This window comes from Jaculus jaculus, chromosome 21, assembly GCF_020740685.1.
Source record: "Jaculus jaculus isolate mJacJac1 chromosome 21, mJacJac1.mat.Y.cur, whole genome shotgun sequence".
In the NCBI taxonomy this organism is placed as follows: domain Eukaryota; kingdom Metazoa; phylum Chordata; class Mammalia; order Rodentia; family Dipodidae; genus Jaculus; species Jaculus jaculus.
In genome coordinates, this window is record NC_059122.1 from 900627 (window position 1) to 919665 (window position 19039).

Consider the following 19039-nt stretch of genomic DNA (forward strand, 5'->3'; position numbering starts at 1 on the left):
ATGAACTTTTGGTTGAGAAGTCTCTGGGAACGACGGTGAACGGTCCATCTCTTCCCAATCTCTGGAAGTTTCTGCCTCCTCGGAGGAGCTCATATGTATTGGTGGAACGAATGGATGTTCCAGGTAGAAAGCTCTGAGATAAAGGAAAGGGTGAAATTTACTTTTAAGCTTTTTTTCTTAATCTTCCATGTGTTCTTTCATCTGTGACAGTTACACAGGGACGGTTTATAATCTGGAATGATGGCATGACAACAGTTTATGAATGTGGCATAGTGCATTTCCCTGGGAATGGGCAGAGCCTTCTAAACTTGGCAGTCCCCAAGGCTGCGTGCCCTTTGAGTTCGTCCAGAGCAGAGCCCAGTGCCCATGCCATGCTTGGGATCTCATATGAACTTTGTACTAGAATAGCTGAGCTGGCTTTCTGTATCTAGCCAGCTGTACTTGCCTTTTCTGTCCCCTTCAAATAGCACATGGGGTACGTGACCCTTTCCCGGTCTCCGTGATGCCAGCCATTCCTGTTGGATCTGCTACCTGCTTATTTTCTTTGATGTTCTTCCAGCTCTCCCTCTTTTGTAATGAAAATGATCTGTTTTATTACCCAGTAGGCATTTCCTTTGCCACTCCAAACCATTCTCTAAGTAGTTTCGTATCGATTGTTTTATTGAGGTGAGGTTCGTGAAACATACATTATCCATTGGAAAATGAATAATGGTGGCATTTAGTTCAAACCCAGGGTTGCGTAATGAACGCTCTTGTTCCAAAACACTTTTCCTCATCCCAAAAAGAAACTTTGCATTTATTAAGCCGTAGCTAGGCTCATTGTGTTACACAGCCCTTGGTGATCACACTAACAATCTGTTTTTTCTATTTCTATAAATTTACTTATTTGGTATATTTCATATAAATGAAATCACACAGCATGGGGTGTTTGGCCCAACCTTCAGCCACTCAGAATGGTTTTGAGGTCCATCCACGTGGGAGCACATGTGAACACCTCATTTCATTTTGTGATTGGCTGATGTCGCATGTGTAAATATGGCGGGCTCTGTCGTTCATCCCTTGATGGACATTTGAATTTCTGCCCTTTGGATGTGGTGCCCGCCTGAACCCGCCTCCTGCCTGTTCACCTTTGCTCGTTCTAAAGCGCAGGTGCCAAGTACTGATGGCTTAACCTGCTGCATCCATGCCCAGATACCCCTCGGTTCACCCTCCTGCCGGCGGTGGTTTGTTTACCAAGCTGTGGTCCCCGACATTTTAAACGAACGATTCTATCATGAGTTATTTCTTTAGTACAACCCAGTGGGTTGTTCAGCAGGCTTCCCTGATTAGTCCTGACTTCGTTTCATAAGTGAGCATGTTGGTTTCTTCTGCTTTTAGTGGGCGGGGCGCGTGACGTTGTGTGACACTGCATGTGCTCTTCTCCCTACCACAGGTGTCCTTCTTTCTCTTCATCATCTTCGTGCTGTACACCATGCTGCCCTTCAACATGCGGGACGCCATCATCGCCAGCGTCCTCACCTCCTCATCCCACACCGTCGTGCTGAGCGTCTGCCTGTCTGCGAGGCCGGGAGCCAAGGACCACCTGGTCTGGCAGGTGGGTGCCCCTCTGTGTTGGGGACATTGATCCTCGGTAGCACTTGGGGACATTGGCAGGAAGTTTTAGGTGGGTGGTCAGGGAGTGCCTGTTGTCCACTCCTGGCAGCTGCTCTTGGTGCTGTTGCTGAATGTCACCAAGGTGTCCCCAGTCCTGCCCATCTACACCAATGAATGTCACCAGGGTGTCCCCAGTCCTGCCCATCTCCATCACTGAATGTCACCAGGGTGTCCCCAGTCCTGCCCATCTCCATCAGTGAAGTTAACACTCACTTCATTATTAGCAACAGTGAAACTCATGTTTTCAAGATAACTGGATATGAGAACTCCATCGTGCAGGTTGCTAAACTGTGATATGATTTTGATGGTGGAAGGGTACCTTAACTACATTTTATAATTTAGCGCTCTTTATGGAGAAATGGCATGCTAGTAGAAGCATAGAATCCCCTGCCTGTCTCTTTTCAGAGGCTAAAACATTTCTCTATTTTGTAATCTTCTAGCAGGTTTCAGGGCATTAAAAAGCCCAGTTCTTTAAAATGCTACAGCGGCAAGTTTGTGCTTTGCTAGTAAATGACATTTCTAAGAAGATTTTTAATAATTTAGTTAGTTTAAAACATTTTGAAAGCTCTTTGATTTCCTATTATATCCATCCATAAACATGAGGTCCAGGGGTTTGGAGTTCTTCTTGCCTCTTTTTACCTGTGAAAACTGTTTTCTTTTGCTATGTGGGAATGAGTTGCAATGAGTATGTTCATAGTGCAAAATGCACTGAGGTCAAGAGAGTTAGTTATGCCCATCTCTTTATTCCCAGAAGGAGGGTTTTCTTTTATTCTTTGGTGGTAGGAGGACCGTGTGCGTAGTAGGTAAGTCCTTTACCACTGAGCTACATTCTGGGAAAGAGGACTTGTAGGCTTGGGTAACCTGAGCTCTGTAGGGTGAGTGAAACCCAGTTTTCATGCAGTTAATGGGATGTGTCACTTGAATGCTTGCAGTAGAGCTGGAGGCTGACCATTGGGCCTCTAGGAGTTTCTTGGCTTGAAAGCTTTCTAGAGATTTGCGTTCTTAATATTCATATCATGGTGAACACAAAGTTGCATTCATTAAGAATAAGCAGACTTTATTTCTGGGACAAAATGCCCAAGCAAACAACACAAGGGAGGAAAATTTACTTTAGTTCATGATTTCAAAAATTCCAATATGGGCTGGAGAGATGGCTTAAAGTTAAGGCACTTGCCTATGAAGCCCAAGAACTCATGTTTGATTCCCCAGTTCCCATGTAAGCCAGATGTACAAGGTGACATGTGTAAGGTCACACATGTGCACAGTGGGCACACACATCTGGAGTTTGATTACAGAGGCTGGAGACCCTGGCACACAAATTTTGTCTCTTTCATAAAATAATAATAATAATAAAAGGTCAGTACTCAGAGTGTGTCCTGTGACTGAGCTAACCAGATGACAGGATGAAGCTAGAGTATTTTATTTGAAAATTTTTAACTGCTAAATAAAGATTCTGTGTGCAGGGTGCACAGCTTTAATGAGCCAATGTATGTACATGTTGTATAATGATGACCGTGAGTAGATTAGTCAATGTGTCCATCACCAACCGTATTGAATGTTAGATCCAGAACTTGTTTGTTTTACTCCAGAAACTTTGCGCCCTTTGATGCACATCTCTCCACTTTCTCCAAACCCCAGCCTCTGATACCCCACAACTCCATTCAACAGAAAAGCAATGCTCCCATGTGCCAAAAATGCACCTTTCTATTCAGGCTCTGGCTCCAGCTTTGCTTTCCTTAAGTGCATTTCACAGCCTCCCTCAGTGCTTCTTTTGGACACTTCTTCTTTTTTTCAATTATTTATTGGAAAGGGAGAGGAGCAGGGGAGGGAATGGGTGCACAAGGGCCTCCAGCATCTGCAAATAAACTCCATACACGTGTGCCCCCTTGTCATCTGGCTTATGTGGTCCTGGGAGTTGAACCTGGATTCTTTAGCTTTGCAGGCAAACGCCTTAACCTCTAAGCCATCTCTCCAGCTCTCTCTCATAATTTCTCCTCTGCCCTTTTCTTGCATGCACCAGCTCAACACTCAAGGGTGGTTAGCTTTGTGCAGTCGTAACAAATACCTCACCTGCTCAGTCCCCTTTACATTGTGGCCATAACTGTGCGAATGGCCCTCATATACCAGCAGTGGGGGACCCAGCCGTCTCACAGCAGGACCTTCATGGGGTGCATCTCTACTGGCTAAATCCTTGAAGCTTTTCTACTTGTCTCCTTTCTTCTTTTGTGAAGAAATGAAGTGTCTCCTGGTGCAGATATAAATGAGAAAATGTTGGAAGACAGGGCTTTAATATCTGACCATAAGGGTCAAATGGGCTTTAAATAAGTGGAGAGAATGTGCTTCACAAAGAACAGGTAGATTGTAAGCCATTGCATATTGCACTGGGTTTGGTTTTTAAAGTATTATGTCTGTTTGTATTAGTAAGAGAAGTTGGAAAGATATAACCTTATGTTTTTGTTTACTCATTTCCAAAACTAACATAAAAATATGCTGGTAGGCAACCAGAGATTGATAATTATGAAATAGGAGAAAAAATGCTTCAATCCATAGTATTTCATAGAAGAATGAACTGGAAGGAAAAGAAGAACATTAAATCTATTCCCCATGCATTGAGAAGTAATTTCATGATGATTCCAATAGCTAGGAAAGGTGGAATATGTGGATGCTTATCAAATTAAGGTTTATAGGCAAACAAAGCAGGAAGACATGTACTTACATTACTTTTTTCCTGTTCCTTTTGGTCACTGATGCTAATACAATCTAAGGTACCATTGTTTTGAAGGTAGAAAAACACTAAATTTATTGAATCCTTTTTATGCACAGTGTATGCAAATTTGTACGCTATGGGTTTTGTGGTTAGATTGCTGTGGTATAAGTGTTCAAAACAGTATCACATAAAATAAAGGATAGTGGCCAAGTGTACAGGAGACTGCCTGAGATTCAATAAGAGCAACGGCCTGCCTCCTCAACAACGAACATGCGAATGCATTCTGTTCAGCACACATCCATATTAAGAATTTTGACTGTGTGTTCTTGATGTTGACAATACTCTGAGGTCATGTAGTTCCTATCTTTTAACCAAAATTCTGACTAAAAGAAATCCTTCTTTCTCTTCCCAGCCCTACCACAGAGTTCATTGTTATCAACAAAGTCATTTAGGTAACATTTGCCTGGAGAACAGTTAATTAATTCCTAGGCTGTGGTGCATCATTTTGTTAAGGATATTTAGTTAATTATTGAAAATTAGGGATCATACTGTCTAACCCATTTGACAATTTAAAATATCATCTCTAAACATATTTTGAAATAGCCACTGACTTTGCAAATACAGTACATGGAATTATTTTCCCCCTAAATCATTTTAAGACCAGCCACAAATGATGGTGGTCCTCCTACCTCTGCCTCCCGAGTGCTGGGGTTATAGGTATGCACCACCATGCCTGGCACATGATTTTTTTTTCTTGACCAATAGGTAAGACAAAATTAGCTTCCATGATTCTTGATTAAGTTTCTACTTAGTTACTTGGTCAGTTACTGAAGGTGACCAGTGTCCTGAGTAGGCATCCCTCCAGCCCCTTGGAATTCTCACTGGCCAGTGCACTGAATGCTGTTCTCAGCCTTCTTCCTGCAAGCCTGCCCTCTAAGGCTGCGAGACTCCATCCGTGTGAGGCTGCCCCTCCTGTGGGCATCCGTCCTCCCGCTGAAGCTCTGCCCTCCGTGCTTGGCTTTGCCAGCTGGGGGTCTGCGTTACTCCCAGCTTAGTCGTCTTTGGGTAAAGACAGCTTCCCGCTTGCCCTGTTCTCTGTGGGTCTGGGCTTAAGGGCTGCCTGGATTCTCCAAGGGAAAGGAAAAGGCCAGTAGCGCCAAGGGCAGGGGTGGGACAGGAAGACAAGGAGGGTGACACATCCTGAATGCAGCAGTATTTGTGGGAGAGGAAGAAATAATTTTTAGTTACTTCTGTGATTCACTTTTCACTTGTATCTATATGTTTTGCTGGCTTTTATTGCCAAGTTCCATAAATATGAACAGCATACCATAATCATATTCACTCCCATCACCCTTCTTTCCCCCTCCCAAATCTTCCCTCCAGTGAATCCCTTCTTTAAAAAAATTATATATAAAAATTAATTAAATAGGTTATAATTTTATATCCCCTCACTCCTGGTCCTCATTTCCCTAAGGAGACTCTTCAGTAGGGTCCTTCATTTTCACTGTGGCGTAATTAGGGCCTTTGTTAATTTGTGGGCAGGGGGGCTGCACCTCAGGATAATTCTGCCCACCCTGTGGTTCTTAAGTCTTCCTGCTCCCCCTTCTGCTGCAATCCCTGCACTTTGGGTGTGTTAGCAGTTTGTTTTCAGTGTTGAGTTCTCTGTAGCCTCCGTTTTTCTGCCTCTTTGTGTTTCAGTTCACCTCCATGTTGGTTGCTATTTCTCTGGAGGTGGTTGTCAGGCCAGCATTGGGAGCAGTATTCCCGCTGCTGCTTCCTCTGTGTTTTCTCCTGGACCGGGTAAATGTGGTGAGGCGGCGCTTTCTTGCTGAATTGGTGGATCTTGCTTTCCCCAGTATTCTCTACCATCTGTAAAATAAAGCGGATTCTCCAACCAAGGGCGGGAGCTGCGTTGATGAAGAAGGTGAAGGAATGGCGTATGTGTGTAATTTGGGGAGACATTTTGGTAATGAAACCCACTCAACTTCTCCAGAGAGCCATGGGGGTTTCCTTGTGAGTCTCCTATCTGGGGGGCACTGATTTGGTTCCCAGTACCAGGGGTAACCTCTCTCCCACCGAGCAGACTTGGAGGGTAGTCGGTTACCCTCATGGGTGGTGTGCCACTATTACACAAGTGTGTTTCTTGTCCATCAGGTGGGTTGATGGTTTGCAGGGTCTCTAGCTTACTTGTGCCGCCGGTGACCATTATCTCACAGTAGTTCCAGTAGCATTTTCTAGCACCCCCAAGGATCTACCAGGAAAGGACTGGCTTTCCTCTCGGTTCCCGCGTGTTCTCTGCTGTCCTGCGATGGCACTTGGTGGTGTCTTCAGCAATAGGGTCTTACCGTTTAGCTCTGTTGGGTCACCAAGTGCTTGGCAATGGCCTTAATTGGCTCAGGATCCTCACAGATCTCCCTGGCCAACTGCTTTCTCTGGGAGGTAACCTAGCTCTGGTTCTGGAATTTTTAAGCCATAGCCTATAGTTTGAGAATTAAGCTCTCTCCACCTTCTAACAGATACATTGTTTTGGTCCTTCCACCGCCCCTTTAATTGGAGGTTGTATCTTCTATACTGGTATTCTGGAGAGCGGTTCCTATTGTTTTGCACAGCTCCCCTCCCCGCTGCCCCTTTCCCCAGCCCTCCCATTCCTAATATTAGTTCCTTCTATTGGGTTACCTGTTATCCCCTCCTTTCCCTGTATTTTGTTTTAAAATTTTTTATGTTTATTTATTTATTTGAAAGTGACAGACAGAGAAGGAGGCAGAGAGAAAGAGAGAGAATGGGCGTGCCAGGGCCTCTAGCCACTGCAAACAAACTCCAGACGCATGCACCCCCTTGTGCATCTGGCTAATGTGGGTCCTGGGGAATCGAGCCTTGAACTGGGGCCCTTAGGCTTCACAGGCAAGTGCTTAACTGCTAAGCCATCTCTCCATCCACTCCCTGTATTTTTTAAAATATAATTTATTTCTCTTTGTTATCTTAACTGAGTTTCAAAGAGATATTTTTATGGCATTGGAGGTTATGAAGAGATTCTGGGATCCCTTAATAATGAAGGCAAGCAATTGTGTAAATATCAGAAGCCGGGAGCCTGAGCAGGCTTATCTTGTCTGTGTGAGATGAGTGTGTCTTCGCAGTGTCATACACCTAGTGTGCATGCCCTAAGTCTTAGCTGTTCACGCCTAACTAGCAAACGCTTGCGTCTATGCCTCATGGCAGGAATAGGAAGTCTGTTTTGTCTTCCTTTATATTTAAGCAAAAGAAATGAAGAGAGGGCAGACAAGATGAGAGCTACTGCTCTCGTGTGGCAGTGGCTGCCTCCTTCCTGTCTGGGCGCTTAGGAGACAGTGAGGGGAGAGCAGAAAGCTGGGGTCCTCCCTCCCAGCGAAGTCAGTGGCCCAGGGCTCAGCAGTCTTGGCCTAGCCCGAAGCTTGTGTCGGTGTGGCAAGGTTGCATCTTGTCTGCTTCCTGGGTTCTTTGCTTTTGTAGGTCAGCATCACTAATAGTGTAATACTGAGTCAACTTCAAGGGATGTTTATGTTTTCCTGTCTATATGCCATGATTGATTGCCTTTTGCATTTGAAATCTACTTACTGTTCATACAGGATTATTTCTTTGGTATTCATAGCGTGTCCTGAACTTCCATTTCATGTATTTTTTATTTTCTCTTGAAAAGCGAGGAATTTTAATGTCAATATATTTAAGTAAGTCAGTTTTATGAGAATCCATATTTATGAAAGATAATGTATTGGTTCTCAAACAGATTGTCAGCGAAATTTTACAGGATTCTTTTGCACCATGGATGCTTTAATGTATTTAAGTTGTGATATAATTGGAACACTTTTATTTCTTCTAATATAGCTGATCATTTCTGGCTAGGCTGTAATCAATGGGAATGAAAGAGTCATTCAGGAAGTGTATGTTGGAGTCAGAAACAAATTGCATTTCGGATCTAGACTAAAAAATCTCAACAGGAAAACAGTAGGTTACCAGCTGCCCTGTGTGTGGTGTGCAGGAAACTAATTGGTAGGAATTTAGATTTATGTCCTGGTGTTACGTTTTGTCTTCTGAAGTATTGAGTACTTTTTTTTCCCAGAAAATAAAACTGGAGACTAGGCCACAGCTCATTTTGTACATTATAAAGCTATTGAGTGTTTACCTGCTGTAAAGGTATTTGCATTTGGAATGTGGATTAGGTATGAATAAGAAAGGGGCCTCCTGTGACTCAACCCTGGGACAAGTGAGAATGCATCTCTCACGCCTACTGTTGGTTCCCTTCCCACCCTTCCAGCCTGGACCGTATATATATGCTCCCTGCTCTGGATCTAGGGATTTGTACTTGACCTATCGGGCAGAGAAGCCTCAAATCATATTAAACTGTTCTGATTACCACGCATGGTCGCACACATCTTTAATCCCAGCACTTGGGAGGCAGAGCTAGAAGTGCTGTGAGTTTAAGGCCATCCAGAGGCTACAGAATGAGTTCTAAGTTACTCTGGGCTAGAGTGAGCCCTGCTTCTAAAATAAACAAAAGGTTCTGGGGACTGTTAGGGTGAAAATACAAGACAGTTAGAAACAACTTTATGTTGGCAAATAGCAAGTTAACTTTGGTATAGAATGAGAATCAGACTTATTCGGAAGCCTTTATTGGCTGGCTTGGGGGTATAGAAGGAGCAAAGGTAAGGCAGAGAATCCCCGTCAGAACCAGGATTGATTCTTGGACACTAAAGCAAAGGAGCAAGAGAAGAAGGGATTTCCTGAAAATGAAATGAGACAGTCACCCATTAGTGGTTTCGGTCCTCCTTGATTCCATGTGACCTCTGTTTATTCAAAGTAAATCATTCTTGTCAGACATGGTACGTGTGTGTGTGCATGTGTGCATGCATGTGCGTGTTTGTGGTTATGCAGATGAACATGTGTGTATGTGTGTGTGAGTATATATATATATATATATGTATGTGTGTGTGTGTATATATATATGAATATATATATATACACACACACACACATACATACATACATATACATGCATTTTCAGCTACAGGATAAATTCTGATTTTGCTCCTCAGGCACTGTGCAACTTTCTAGAGACAGTCTCTCTCTCTCTGTCTCTCTCTTTCTCTCTCTCTCTCACCTGGAGTTTGCCATGTAGGCTATACAGACAGACAAGCAAGATTCAGGGATCCACTTGCCGCTGCCTCCCGAGTGTTGGAGTTACAAGTGTCTGTCCCTATACCTCACTGTGTAAATGGAGGTTCTGGGGATTGAACTCAGGTCCTTGAGCTTACCATGCTCACGTCACTGAGTAATCCAGCCCCTTAGTCCTAAACGTGGAACTTTTTCATAAATTTGTTATCTTGGGAGTGATTTTTCTCCTATCCCATTAGCCCAGTAGTTATAACTATTCGTAGCTCTGCTAATACTAAATGCTTATGTTTAAGGGATGGAAGTAGTTTGTGAGGCCTACAATTAACTCATTAGTAATTACTCTTTGCAAACCCTAGCAGACAATGAGAAAATGAGCCTCTCCAGTGAGGAACCTTGCAGCATGGTCTCCCGCCAGGCGACTGCCCACAGGACCCCACCTCTGCTGACTGACGTGACCCGAAGCAAGCTGTGCGTCTGCAGTGCGCCTCGTGAGGGTGCTGCTGTGGCTCTAAGGGCTTCCCTTGAAGTGAAGAAGGCTGATGAGTTGGTGCACTAGAGGGAGGTGCTACACATCCACATGGGTGACAGTCCAAGGGAAGGTAGAAGTGGGGCCGGGCCTAGTTACCTGTTACATAGGAACAATGACCACGACATCTTCCCAGACCAGCAAGGATGATGAAATGAGGATGCCAGGCCAGTCATGGCAGTGCATGCCTTTACTCCCAGCACTCTGGAGGGCGAAGCAAGATTACTGTGAGTTCAAGGCCAGCCTGAGTGTGCATAGTGAATTCTAGGTCAGCCTGGGCTGCGTAAGATCCTACCTCAAAAACAAAAAAATATAGAGCCGAGCGTGGTGGCACACACCTTTAATCCCAGCACTTAGGAGGCAGAAGTAGGAGGATCACCATGAGTTCGAGGCCACCCTGAGACTACATAGTGAATTCCAGGTCAGCCTGGACTAGAGTGAGACCCTACCTTGAAAAAGCAAATAAATAAATAAATAAAAAAGAAAAGAAATACATAAAAATGAAGAAGAAAGAAAATAAGAAATAAAGACAGATCAGTGAGAAGTAGCTCACAGGGCCAGGTACATAGTGCTCAGAAATGCTGCATATTCCTAACAACTGCTTAGCGACAGACGTACAGCATTTCTTCTATATTTGCAGAGTGCATAGTCTGAGCAGCCTGGGGACTAAGGGAGAGGCAGACTGTCATCGCAGCATGAGAACATTGAATATCCATTTCACCTTCCCTAGGAGGTGAGAGACCCTGACTGCAAGACTGTGGGATCGCTATTTCTGAGATCTCTGTGCAGCTCATATGGATAGGGATAGAGCAGCAGCATGGGACGGTAAACCCGAGCAAGCCTTTGGCCCCAGGGAGAAGCTGGGTTTGAATCCCACTTCTGCCTTTTGGGAGTATGTGGTAGACGTGGAGGTGAACCACCCAGCTCCTTCCCCAGGAAATATTAGCTGCCAAGATTTGGGTGGTGTTCTCAACAGCTGGCCTTGAGCTAACAGCCCCTGCAGGGGATACCTTACGTGACCTACCAGTCTGAAGTCATGCTGCTCTTGTAGGCCGGCTGGCATCCCCGATTGGTCGGGCTGTGGGTATGCAGTCATCCTGCTGTGGCCCAGCATAGAATGGGCTTCTGGGGGTGTCTGGCGAAGGACAGTGTGGAAGGTCTCTGCAGCTCCAGAGGTTTGGTTTTGTCTGAAGGTGCCGGCTCCCACCTCTTCCCTTGAGCTCTGGGGCTAAGGAAACGCCCTGGCAAACTCCAAGGTCTGTTTCAGGGTGTCGTTACATGTCTCTTCCTGGGAAGGTGAGGACACATGTCTTCTCACTCCACGTAGGATGCATGTGACAAAAGAAATGCTTCCACCTAAATCCTGCTTGGAGGATTTGTTGTGTTCATCGCAGGAGCATGTGAGAGAGAGGCCGTTCTCAGGGGCACGGCGAGGGGTCTCTTAGAGGAGCGTGGTGAGGAGCCACGTCGCTGAGAAGCCCCGTGCAGCATGGGTGACAGATTGCCAGAGCCGCATCACGGAATCTCCTGTACGACTTACGGGCAGCGGAGCCGTGGAAGAGTCTTCCCCCAGCAGTGGCTCACTGCTTACGAAGCACAGAGGAGGGACCTTGTGAGTCTTTTAGTTTACTTATTTATTTTAATTTTTTGTTTATTTTTTAAACATTTTTCTGATTTATTTATTAGAGACAGAGAGAAGGACAGAGAGAGAGAGAGAGAGAAAATGGGCACGCCAGGGCCTCTGCCCACTGCAAATAAACTCTAGATGCATGCACCAGCATGTGCATCTGGCTTACATGGGACCTGGAGATTTGAACCTGGGTCCTTAGGCTTCACAGGCAAGTGCCTTAACCACTAAACAATCTCTCCAGCCCATTTTTTGATTATTTTCATTTATTTATTTGAGAATGACAGACAGAGAGAGAAAGAGGCAGAGAGAGAGAAAGAGAGAATGAGCACTCCAGGGCCTCCAGCCACTGCAAACGAACTCCAGATGCATGTGCCCTCTTGTGCATCTGGCTAACATGGGTCCTGGGGAATCGAGCCTTGAACTACGGTCCTCAAGCTTCACAGGCAAGCGCTTAACCGCTAAGCCATCTCTCCAGCCCTATTTATTTCTTTTTACAAGTTATACTTTTATATTACCCTCCCTCTTGCCCCTCTTCATTGGAGTTATTGGTATTCGCTGTGGGGTCAGGAAGGCCTGTCAGTCTGTGTGTGTGTGCGTGCGCGCATGTGTTTGTGCGTGTGTGTTTGTGTGTGCGTGTGGGTGGGTTTGGGGAGGATGCTTTGTTCAGGATGCTCCTACTCACCCTCTGGCTCTTAAAATCTTTTCCCTTCCTCTTCCGCAATGTTCTCTGAGCCTTGCAGCCATATTAGAAGTCTGATTTAGCTTTCAGTCATTTAAGTTTTGTGAGCCTGTGAGTCTTGTGAATTGCATGAGCTAACAGCTGTGTGAACCTGCCCCTCCCTCCAGGGGGCCGAGTTTCAATGCGGAGGTGAAGACTACAGGGCACTGTGCTTGCTAGAGGCCACCGGCTGCAGCTAGCTGCACAGGGGCTGGCCACGGGCTTTGGCACACTTGGTCTTTTAACTTGAACAATGACAGTAGGATCTACCGACTTTGGGATGTGGCCGCTGGCCTTGGTGCTGATCGCATGGGGTACTTAGTTATTTTAGCATTGCTATGGCCATAGTATCTGACAGCAGCCAGGGAGGAAAACTTCACGTGGGCTCACTTCCGAGTATCTTAGTCCATGATGGCATGCAGGAGGTCATGGCTGTGGTCAAAGGCTGCTCACATCACAACAGGCCAGAAAGCAGAGAGGACACTGCAACTAAGGGATATGGTATAACTGTCAAACACTATTCCCATATTAATAGACTTTGTCTAACTGGATCCTACCTCCTAAAATCCCACAGCTTCCAGAAATAACAATGTTGGTGGGGAAGCAGACATTTAAACTGTGGGGAACATTTCAGTTTCAAACCATGATGGGCTAGCGTTTAGCTCTCCATGACCAGTGAATAGCAAGTAGCAGCATCCGATACTAGACCCTGCTGTCGACTTCATTGCATTGGGAATCAAGTAGGAGACGGGTGTCTTGGGCAGGTCTGGGAGTGTGCTTTCAGGAAGGGTTTAGGGAGGACAGTCTTCCACCAGAATGGGCAGTTATTTGACAACTGATCTATAGCGATTCCAGGAAAACAAAATAGGGCTTTTTGACTTGCCTGCCTTTGCTTCTCGCTGCCATCCTTTGTGACAGCAGAACTCAACTTTATCAACCTTCCCATGTGGATTAAAGACCAGAAGCCTCCAGCAATTCTCCAGGCCCTCAGCACCATATCGGGTCTGATAAGGCATCCAGTCTCGTGGACTGAGCAGCTGTGGGTTTCTTGTTGCTCGGGTAGACTTCCAGGGCTGCATTGCAGAGCAGGGGTGAGAGTGAGCCCCCCTCTCTCGTTCCCGATCTCAGTGGGAACTCCTTGAGTTTTTCCCCATTACGTATTATTTGGGCTTTAAGAGTTTTCTATATAGACATTACTATGTTGAGATATCAACCCTCCATGCCTATTCTTTCCAGTGTGTCGATCATGAAGTGGTGGTGTGTTTTGTCAAAGGCCTCGGCATCAACTGAGATATCGTGTGGTTCTAATGGTTAAGTTTATTTATGCGGAATGATACGCTGACCGATTTCCATATGTTAAACCATCCCTGCATCCCTGGGATGAAGCCTACTTGATCAACGTGGATACTGCTTTGATGTATTGTTGAATTTGGTTTGTGAGGATTGCGTTCAGGATCTTTGCATCTAAATTCATCAAGGATGTAGGCCTACGGTTTTCTGTTCTTGGTGCATCTCTGTCTGGTTTGGGTATTAGGATGATGCCAGCTTCATAAAAGGAGTTGGGGAGGATTCCCTGGTCTCTAATTATGCAAAACAGTTTGAGAGAAATTGGTTTGAGTTTTTTAATGAAGGCTTGATAGAATTCAGCTGAGAAGCCATCTGGTCCTAGAATTTCTTTTGGGGGAGGTTTTTGATTACTTTTTCAAGCTCCATGGATGTGATAGATTGATTTAGGAGATTAATCTGCTTTGAGTTTAGTTTTGGTAAGTGGTATGTGGCTAGGAATTCATCCATTTCTTTCGTATTATCCAATTTTGTGTAGAAGAGGTTTTGGAAGTATGTCCTGTTGATTCTTTCAGTTTCATTGATGTCTCGTGTGAATTCCTCTTTTTCACTTCTCAAGTTATTAATTAGAGATTTCTCTCTCTCTCTCTTTTTTTGCATGATCAAATTGGCCAGGGCTTATCAGTTTATCAATCTTGTTTATATTTTCAAAGAACCAATTCTTCATTTCATCTATTTTTTTAAATTCTTAGTTTTCAATTCATTAATTTATGCTCTGATCTTGATCATTTCTTCCATCTGGTGCTCTTAGGGTTGGAATCTTTTTATTTTTCTAATGACTTTAGAAGAACAGTTAGGTTATTAATTTGGAATCACTTTGTCTTTGTTATGAAGGCATTTAGCAGTAGGAATTTTACTCGTAAGACTGCCTTCATTGTGTCCCATGAGTTTTGGTAATTCAATTCTAGGAATTTTATGATTTCTTCCTTTGATTTCTTCCACAACCCATTCATTGTTTAAAAGGGTGTTGTTTAGTCTCCAGGAGCTGGTGGAGTTCTAGATGCATCTCGTTGTTCATTTCTAGCTTTGAAGCATTGTGGTCTGATATGATGCAGGAAGTCGCTTCACTTTTCCTGAATTTCTGGAGGCATGCTTTACGACTTTATGGTCTATGTTGAACCGTCCCTGTTCTCATATTGGATCATTCATTCCCTTGATGAGTACGAAGTGGCCTTCTTTGTCCTTTCTAATCGCTTTAGGTTCAAAGCCTATTTTATCAGCCGTTAATATAACAACACCAGCTTTTTTCTTTTACCCATTTGCTTAGAATAGCATTTTCTATCCTTTCATTCTGAGGAGGAGTCTGTCTTTAGTGGTGAGGTGGGTTTCTTGCAAGCAGCAGATAGAAGGGTCCATTTCTTTTGATCCACCGTATTAACTTGTGTCTTTTGATGAGTGAGCTAAATACATTAATATTTAAGGTTATAACTGTGAAGTTTAATTTAATCCCTGCCACGATGAGGTGTGTAGTAGGGTTTGGTGACAGAGAGAGAGACAGAAAGAGGCAGAGAGACAGAGAGAAAATAGGTGCGCCAGGGCTTCCGCCATTGCAAACAAACTCCAGACACATGCACCCCCTTCCTTGTGCATCTGGCTAACGTGGGTCCTGGGGAATCGAGCCTCAAACTGGGGTCCTTAGGCTTCACAGTCAAGCACTTAACCACTAAGCCATCTCTCCAGCCCTCCATCTATTTTTTGAGGTGCAATTTCAGTTTGAGTTCTGATTTTCTTGATGCTTCCTGGAATTCATTCTTGCATTTGATGAAGTCTTCATTAAGCTTAATCAATTGGTAGTTGAGATCTTCGATTTGTTGACTCACCTTCAATTAATTTATATTTCTTTTGAGTGTCTGGCATTTTCTTCAATCAAGTTAAGCCTACTGCCAAAAGCTGAATGCTCTAAGAGACGATTGTGCTCAATTTCACTGATACAATTGTTGGTGTTTTTGATGGCTTGCTTCCAGTTCAGCAGTTTGCTTGATCAAGGTCACGTTGGTTGTTGTATTTTCATTTTGGGATTGAATTTCTGTTGGTTTTCGTGGAGGCTTCTATCGTGGAAGTAGGCTTCCTTGGTGGAGATCTCTCAGTTTTCTCACTTTCATTTTGTGTGTGTGTGTGTGTGTGTGTGTGTGTGTGTAGGGGTCTACCTATCTTGGGGAAATGTTTCATTCTATTGAGGGGGAAGCAAGTATTTGTCCTTGTAGTATCTTCAGAGTGTATTCTCTTTAAATGTTAACTGGATTGGTGGATTGGTGTATGATGGGGTTATGACCACAGATGCGAAGATGGTGGAGATCGCAGGTACGTCAAAGGTGCCTGAGGAACTGGGAAGGGGTAACTGGGAGCTCTGGTCTACTCACTTTCATGTGCAGTACTCTTCAGCACACGGGAATCAGGGGTTGGGAAACCAGGAACCAGGAATCTGGAGAGCCAGGGAAGAGGCTCCTATAGTCGCCAGTGCACCCTGACTTGGGAAAATAGGGATTTGGGGATCCAGGGGGCAGTCGGGAAGCCAGAGCAATAGGCCTGCTTCAGCAGCCCACACAGGAACAGGGAAGTGGGAGGAGGGGCTGGAGAACAGGGATGTCTGGCCAGTCTCCCCACGTGCACCCTCCTGAGGAGGGAAGCCGGGAATTGGGGACCTATGGCCCCTTCAGTCAGGAAGGCAGAGCAAGGGGCCTGCTTCTGCAGCAAGCTCGCAGGGTCCAGGCAGCCCCTAGCCAACCACGGGGAGCTTATCGAGACCAGGGAATCGGGAGGAGGAGGGTGACAGGGAGATGGGGTCTACTCTCTCTGCGCCCGTAGCCTCCGGAGCAGGGGATCCGGTACCAGGGGACACAGGGCCCAGTGAATATGCTTCTGAGGATGGTTTGTGATCTCTCCGTGCTTGTCACGGTTTTCACACCATCCTCAGTTCTCCAGGTAGACTATCACATCACTTATAAGTGTATCCTCACTTTGTAATAAAGAGAAAACTAGTTTTCTTTCCAGTCGGTTTTCTGGAGATCGCTAGGAGAAGAATAATCGATACCCGGGCTCTGATAGCAGCCATATGCATCTGATGTTTTGCCTTGTTATTTTCAATGACTGTTTTGTTCTTTCCCACACTTCAGCGTGTTTATGTAGATGATGACTCGGTTAGATGAAATGAGGTTAGATTCTACCCTCTGTTTTCCTGTAGAAATACCTCTCTTTAGACTTACCTTCTTTCAACTTTGTTTGGGCTGAAAATATTTTCTAATTAATGCTATCTCTCCTATTGTGAGGTCCAGTTTTGTTCCAGAGTCGAGGGATCATTTCATGGTCCACACTAGTGTTTACTTTTCCATAGTTAGTGATTACTTTGAGGATTTGTTCTCTGTCCGTTGAGCTAATGTGTGTTTATTTTGCTTTGTTTTCCAATCAGTCAATTTTAGATATTTTCATTATTTTTTACTTTCTACTTTTTCTTCTATAATTTTGTTCTTTATTAATTTTTAAATTTCCTTCATTATGATTTGTTTTGTGATCCTAATTTCCGTATTAGACCATTCATGCTTTTTCTTCATCCTTTCTTATGTAAATAATAAACTCTATAATTTTTCCTTTGTAAACAGCTTTAGCTCTCTGACTCAGATGTGTTCTTACATATTTTAAAATTTGGTGTGTATTTTTTTAACATAGACAAGCTTTGATTGTTGTTGGTTTTATTATCCAGAAATTGGAGATTTTTCTTTTTATCTTTCTGGAATTATTATTAATTTATTTGTATTGTCTTAGCTTCTATCTTTTTTTTGTTGTTTGTTTGTTTTGATGTAGGGTCTTGCTCTAGCCCAGGCTGACCTGGAATTCACTCTGTCGTTTCAGGGTGGCCTCGAACTCATGGCCATCCTCCTACCTCTGCCTCCTGAGTGCTTGGATTAAAGGCACGTGCCACCATGCCCAGCAGCTTTTGACTTATTTATTTACTTATTCATTCATTCATTTTTGGATTTTTGAGGTAGTGTCTCACTCTAGCCCAGGCTGACCTGGAATTCATTATGGAGTCTCAGGGTGGCCTCGAACTCATGGCGATCCTCCTACCTCTGCCTCCTGCATGCTGGGATTAAAGGCACGTGCCACCATGCCCGGCTCTAATTTTCTTGATAATAAAAATTGCATATGTGTTTCCCACCCTCCTTGAGGTCTTGTGTGAGTCCCAGGTAGAGAAGAGGAACAATTGTCTTTGTATGTCAACCTGGGAATATTTAGTTCTTATCTTTGATTTCTTAAAACGATGTACCTTTTATGTCATGCTTGAGTCTGAAGCCATACTTCAAGATATTGCAGGAAATGAATAGGATCATGATCATTGAATTAAGGCAGTTTCAGAACGCTACGTCATGTTTTCTTTCAGTTTGAGTTCCTAGATTTCACACAGTCACACAAAATGAAAGTGGGAGCAAAGGGGGCAAGTGAAGAGGGAGGGACAAGAAAGTGAGGGGAGGGGATGGAGAAAATCGGCTATGCAAAAAGTAACAAAACAGGGCCGGAGACATGGCTTAGCGGTTAAGCGCTCGCCTGTGAAGCCTAAGGACTCCAGTTTGAGGCTCGATTCCCCAGGACTCACTTTATCCAGATGCACAAGGGGGCGCACGCGTCTGGAGTTCGTTTGCAGTAGCTGGAGACCCTGGCGCGCCCATTCTCTCTCTCTCTCTCTCTCTCTCTCTCTCTCTCTCTCTCTCTCTACCACTTTCTCTGTCTGTCACTCTTAAATAAATAAATAAAAATGAATAAAAATAAAAAAGTAACAAAACGGCAACAAAAAAAAGAGTATGCTGGCCCAAGTCAGAATAGGAGGATGGAGGTGATAGAGTTGTACGCAAGATAGACACTGTTGTAAGATTCCCAGGAAAGCCTCGCAGGTCTGAGTCTCAGCGTTGCTTAAAGCCCTCATGGACAGAGCCTCGTTTTAACCCGTGAGCACCCCTCTTCCCCCTCCTCCTTGGGATTGCGTCTCGCTGGAGACCGACCTTTGTCTGGGTAAAGCAGAGTTAAGGTGGCACTGGTGTCAGTGTCGTAAGTGACCAAGGGTGATGTGCCAATGGAGAGAGGATGGTGCGGGGAGCTCCCACCCCTGCTTCTGCCTGACCCCGACTGTCACGATCAGCGCCTTCGAGCATCACAGTATCTCTAAGGGTGCTTCTTCCATTCTGTCTGTCACACGTTCCCTGGGCCTTGAGGTTCTGTCCGTGGCTGCATGCAAAGAATTTTAACATTTTTAGTTGCCCCAGCATGGAAAGTCAAAGTGTTAAGTGGGTGCACACTTGAGTGGCTCCCTAAGTGATGGAATGAGGG

General features: G+C 44.6%; 1 protein-coding gene across 1 annotated transcript in view; it reads left to right on the forward strand.

Moving 5' to 3' along the window:
- Adcy2 (adenylate cyclase 2) overlaps window positions 1–19039 on the forward strand; it is a 494315-nt gene that overhangs the window by 136273 nt on the left and 339003 nt on the right. The window contains exon 3 of the mRNA XM_045139193.1: window positions 1433–1594. Coding sequence (XP_044995128.1) covers window positions 1433–1594 — 162 coding nt within the window. The remainder of the gene's footprint in view (window positions 1–1432; window positions 1595–19039) is intronic.